The sequence below is a fragment of the Rhipicephalus microplus genome, chromosome 6 (assembly GCF_043290135.1).
Source record: "Rhipicephalus microplus isolate Deutch F79 chromosome 6, USDA_Rmic, whole genome shotgun sequence".
NCBI classification, from domain to species: domain Eukaryota; kingdom Metazoa; phylum Arthropoda; class Arachnida; order Ixodida; family Ixodidae; genus Rhipicephalus; species Rhipicephalus microplus.
The window spans coordinates 18,731,374-18,736,950 of record NC_134705.1 but is presented as its reverse complement, the minus strand read 5'-3'; the positions used below and the strand labels follow the sequence as shown (position 1 = coordinate 18,736,950).

Genomic DNA, 5,577 nt, shown 5'->3' with positions numbered 1-5,577 from the left:
TTGGAACGATTGGAATGTCAATAAAAAGAAAGAAACGTGGGTGAAAAAATAACTAGCCGTGAGCAGTAATCAATTGTACGACCTTCGAATAACGCGTTCGACGCTCTAACCGCTCAGCTATCGCAGCGGCCTTTCATCACCCCACAGTTTTGAGTTTATATGTAAATTTAGAAGTAGGAGCGTCGATCAGTGCCATCTATAAGCCAGGCAGCGAGTGTAACACACTCTTTTTTGCGCATTTGTGGCGTCTCGTAGCACAATAACGTATTACGAGCGGGCTGCTGACTAATAGTCCCTCGTATACAATCAATGATACCATGTTTGCCAGTACGAGACGCTCGTTAATGAATAAGGGAAAGAAGTGTATACTGAAGGGCTTATTTTTTCGTGTTTAGACAAACAATTATTGAGATCTAACAGACATTAATGCCAAGGATTGTATAGGGGAAGTTATTAGAACAAATGGAATGTCAATAAAAAGAAAGAAACATGGGTGAAAAAATAAGCAGCAATAAGCAGAAGTTGAACCTACGACCTTCCAGTAATGCATTCGATGCTCTAACCTCCGAGCTAACACAGCGGCCTTTCCTCCCCCCGCTTTTTTGGGTTTATATGTAAATTTCGAAGTAGGAGTGTCAGTGTCAGCGCCATCTATAAGCCAAGCAGCGAGTGTGAAAGACTCCTTTATGCGCATGTGTGGCGTCACGTAGCGCGCGAACTTATTACGAAGGGCAGCTGACTAATAGTCTCTAGTATACAACCTAATGACCCCAAGTATGCCAGTACGAGACCCTCGTTAATGAATAAGGGAAAAAAGTGTATACCTAAGGGCTTGTTTTTTCGTGTTTTGACACAATAATAATGAGATCTAACAAACAGTATTGCCAAGGAATGTATAGGGGAAGGTGTTGTAGCGTGACGTCACTTATCACTGCGCACCCAGTGCGCGCATTCCTGTGCGACCGATCACGTGGTTCTGCGCCTATACATGGTGCGTCTTCTAATAAACTTATCAGTTGCTTCTTGGTATGCTGTCTGCTGCTCACGTTATTACACTGGCGACGAGGATGGGATCCGCCCCCTTGTACTAGCTCAGTACGAAGCAGTAGTGCGGGCGATCGGCGGTCGACAGCCATGGACCAGAAAACAACGGCAGCCAGGGCCTGGGACGGTTGAACTCGGCGGCACTACCTTCGGCAAGAGGCAACGCAGTCGTCGGGGAAAGCAACCCGATAAGTATACTGCACTTTTACTGAACAATGGCGCGACTAGGCAAGCTAGACGAGTTCGACGAGAAGGATCAGAATTTTGAATCCTATCTGGAGCGTTTTGAGCACTTCGTCACCGCAAATGACATCAGAGAGGAAAAGAAGCTGGCAGTATTCTTGAGTGTGATAGGACCACGAACGTACGAGGTGCTCAAAAGTTTGGTAGTACCCGCTGTTCCTGGGGACAAGTCCTTTGAAGAGGTCACAGTGCTGTTGAAGAAACACTATAGCCCACAGTGCTCGGTCATTGCCGAACGTTGCAAATTTAACAAGCGAGCACAAGAAGAGCAGGAAAGCGTCGAGGACTTCATAGTGGCCTTAAAACAGTTAGCAAGGAAGTGCGATTTCGGTCAGTTTCTGCAAGACGCGCTGCGAGACAGAATAGTGGCAGGCATAAGACGCGAGGAAACGCAACTCGCCCTATTTGCTGAAGAAGATTTAACCTTCGAAAAGGCGTGCAAGATAGCCCGGGACCGAGAGCAGGCTGCGCGACAGACAGCGTTACTTCATGCAGAAGGCAAGGAAGCGGCTTTTTATGCAATGGCGATAAGAGGAAAAGGAAGCGAAAAGAAATCGAAGCTTCGGAAGCTCAAGGAAGCCAAGCGAGTTTGCGAAAGATGTGGCAAGGCGCATGCGGCTAGTGTTTGCTGGTATAAGAACGTCCCGTGTCACAGCTGTTCTCAAATCGGTCATCTACAGAAGATGTGTCCAAGTAATCGCAGAGAACTCAAGACTGCAAACGTGGTGGGCTGCTCTGATAGTGACTCTGAATTAGATGTGTACCATGTTATCAATACCGTGCGTTCTGGGTATGAAGTGCAGCTAAACGTAGAAGGGCAAGACCTCTGCATGCAGATTGATACGGGAGCAGCTGTGACACTAATTCCTGAGAGTGTGAGGCTGAACGCATTTTCTCATGTCAAGTGCGAGCCATCTCGAGTCACCCTAAAAACGTACACTGGGGAACCTGTTCCAGTAAAAGGGCAATGCAACGTTTCCGTTACGGTGGGAAAACAGTCTTTGCGGCTACCCGCTATTATCGTCAAGGATAACGGCAAGCAGCTACCATTGCTGATGGGGCGAAGTTGGCTTGAAGGGCTCGGGCTTGACTGGAAAAGCGTGTTTGCTATAAATGTAAGCGACTCTCGCAAGGTAGAGGCGGTTAAAAAGAAGTTCCCAGGGGTGTTTTCTAAGCAACCTGGAAAAGTAAAAAACTATCAAGCAAGGATAGTTTTAAGCCAGAATTGTACGGCTATTTTTGGCAAGGCCAGAAACGTCCCATTTGCGCTTCGAGATAAAGTGGAAGGCGAGCTAGAAAGGCTAGAGAAAAGCGGTGTTATACGCCCCGTAAATCGGAGCGATTGGGCCACGCCAGTAGTCGTAATCCAAAAGAAAGATGGTTCACTGAGGCTGTGCGGGGACTACAAAGTCACCATTAATCCTGTTTTAAAGACCGACCACTACCCATTGCCTAGACCGGAAGATTTGTTCTCTGCCATAGCTGGCGGCAGAGTGTTTTGTGTGTTGGATCTTTCGGCCGCGTATCAGCAGATTCCGCTCACTGCCGAGTCCCGACCACTGCTAACTATTAATACGCACAGGGGGCTGTTCGAGTTCCAGCGCTTACCATTTGGGGTAGCCAGTGCGCCAGCCATTTTTCAGTCCTTCATGGAGGAGGTGCTCAAAGGCATACCGCACGTGGGATGTTACATAGACGACGTCATTGTGTCGGGAAAAGACTTAGCCGACTGTCAAAAAACGTTGGAACTAGTCCTGCAGCGGCTGAGTGACTACAACGTGACACTGAAAGAGGAAAAGTGTCGGTTTTTTCAGAGCACTGTGACTTATCTCGGTCACACTGTGTGCGCTGAAGGTATATATCCTACAGAAGAAAAGATAAAGGCGATCACAGAAGCGCCAGAGCCCACTTGCCAAACAGAGCTAAAGGCTTATCTCGGCATGTTAACCTTTTATGCAAAGTTCTTAAGTAACCTTGCCTGCGTGGCAGAGCCATTGTACCGTCTGTTGCGCAAGGGCGAAAGGTGGTCGTGGACACGGGAGTGTAGCGAAGCATTTGCTTCTACGAAACTGTTACTTGTCAAGAGTAATGTGCTCACTTTTTACGATGTGGCGAAACCAATGGCTATGACATGTGACGCTTCGTCGTATGGATTGGGGGCTGTCATTTTTCATGAGACCGCAGAGGGACACGAAAGGCCAGTGGCATTTGCTTCTAGAACACTTACAGCCGCAGAGAAAAACTATGCTCAGTGCGAACGCGAAGCATTAGCACTGATGTTTGGGTTAAGAAAATTCCACCGCTACTCTTATGGACGAGAGTTCACTCTTTATACAGATCATCAGCCATTGCTCGGAATATTAGGCCACGACAAGCCGGTGCCTGCGCTTGCTGCAGCTCGAATGCAAAGATGGGCAATTACCCTGGCAGCGTACCAGTATAAACTAAAATACCGAAAGGGAAGAAATGTTGAAGTGGCTGACGCTCTGTCTCGGCTTCCACGGCCTATTGTAGCGGCCGATGAACCTTCCGAGTGTCTCTTGCTATTTGACAGCATGCCCCTCAAAGCGGATGACGTAGCGCGAGCCACACGACGTGATCCCACCTTGTCTCGCGTGACGCACTTCATCTTAAATGGATGGCCTTCAGAGTGCTCTGAAGCATTTAGACCATTTTATTCCCGGCGCGACGAGCTATCAGTAGAGCAAGAATGCATAACGTGGGGATCAAGGGTGATCATACCTGATAAGCTCCAGCTACAGGTCTTGCAGCTATTGCATGAGGACCACCCGGGATCTAGTCGCATGAAAGCGTTAGCAAGAAGCTTTGTGTGGTGGCCTGGCCTCGACCTTTCGGTTGAGAGCTACGTTCGACAATGTCAGGTTTGTCAGGCCGTCCAAAAAGCTGCTTCACCGGTTCCTTTGCAACCATGGAATTATCCCACAAGGCCCTGGCAACGCGTGCACGTCGATTATGCGGTAAAGGGCTCTCAGGCGTTCTTGGTTCTCGTCGACGCGTTCTCTAAATGGATCGAGGTCTCGCCTATGTCATCCACTACTGCTAACAAAACCATTGAGAAGCTACGTAGTATGTTTGCCGCGTATGGTCTGCCAGAGGTACTGGTGAGTGATAATGGACCGCAGTTCATTTCCGAAGAGTTCGCGGCCTTCTTGAGTGTAAACGGTGTAAGGCATGTCAAGACACCTCCTTATCACGCGGCTTCTAACGGAGCGGCCGAGCGTTTAGTGCAGACTACCAAACAAGCACTGTCAAAGCATGTCTTGCAGGACAAAGCTAGCCACCACAAACATTCATTTCGGGAACGCTTGGACAGCTATCTAATGAGTTACAGGACTACTCCGCACAGTACCACTCGCCAGACCCCGGCAGAATTATTCTTGAAAAGACAGCCACGGGTAAAGCTGTCATTGCTAAAACCAGATTTCGAGCTCTCCATGCGGGAGCAGCAGCAACGTACCAAAGTGCAAAAGGACATGTCTAGGGGGGTTCCGCGATGTTTTGCTGTGGGGGACGCTGTGTGGGTGAAGACTGTGCGAGGTGAAACAATGTCGTGGGAAGATGGGGTCGTGACACAGGTTATCAGTCCCGTAACCTATCTGGTGAAAGTCTCGCAGGCGGTGCGATTTACGCATTCGGACCACATCAGAGCCCGCCACGGAAGCCAGGATTCTTCAAGTTATCCGCAGGCACAACCTGCTCCAACGGCATCCGTAGACACGACTCCACCGACGGTTCCGATGGCGTGTGGGCCAGTCGCCGGGTCGCCTCTCGTAAATCCACACGCAACCGACTCTGCGACGTCTCTCCTTCCGGCAACTGCATCGCCCACGGCCGGAGCAGCTGCCTCCGGCTCGCCGGACCAGCCCAGTGCCGACGACGCGCCACCTGCAGCCGAACTTCCAACTCGGCGTCGTAGTGCACGTGTACGACATGCCCCGAACAGATACCAGTCCAGTGACTTTCGGAAGTAATCTGAAGGGGAAGGAGTGTTGTAGCGTGACGTCACTTATCACTGCGCACCCAGTGCGCGCATTCCTGTGCGACCGATCACGTGGTTCTGCGCCTATATATGGTGCGTCTTCTAATAAACTTATCAGTTGCTTCTTGGTATGCTGTCTGCTGCTCACGTTATTACAGAAGGTAATACAACAAATGTTATGTCAATAGGAAAAAAGAAAAGCGTGTGAAAAATAACCAGCCGTGAGCAGGAATCGAGCCTACGACCTTCGATTAACGCGTTCGATGCTCTATCCAGTGAGCTATCACAGC

General features: G+C 49.5%; 1 protein-coding gene across 1 annotated transcript; it reads left to right on the top strand.

The window, feature by feature from the left end:
• The first annotated feature begins 1,017 nt into the window (after positions 1–1,017).
• LOC119184056 (uncharacterized) lies at positions 1,018–2,566 on the top strand. Its single transcript, XM_075865740.1, has 2 exons — positions 1,018–2,402; positions 2,540–2,566. The coding sequence occupies exons 1-2, from the start codon at positions 1,260–1,262 to the stop codon at positions 2,564–2,566; spliced, it is 1,170 nt and encodes a 389-aa protein (XP_075721855.1). The 5' UTR covers positions 1,018–1,259.
• Positions 2,567–5,577: the final 3,011 nt, after the last annotated feature.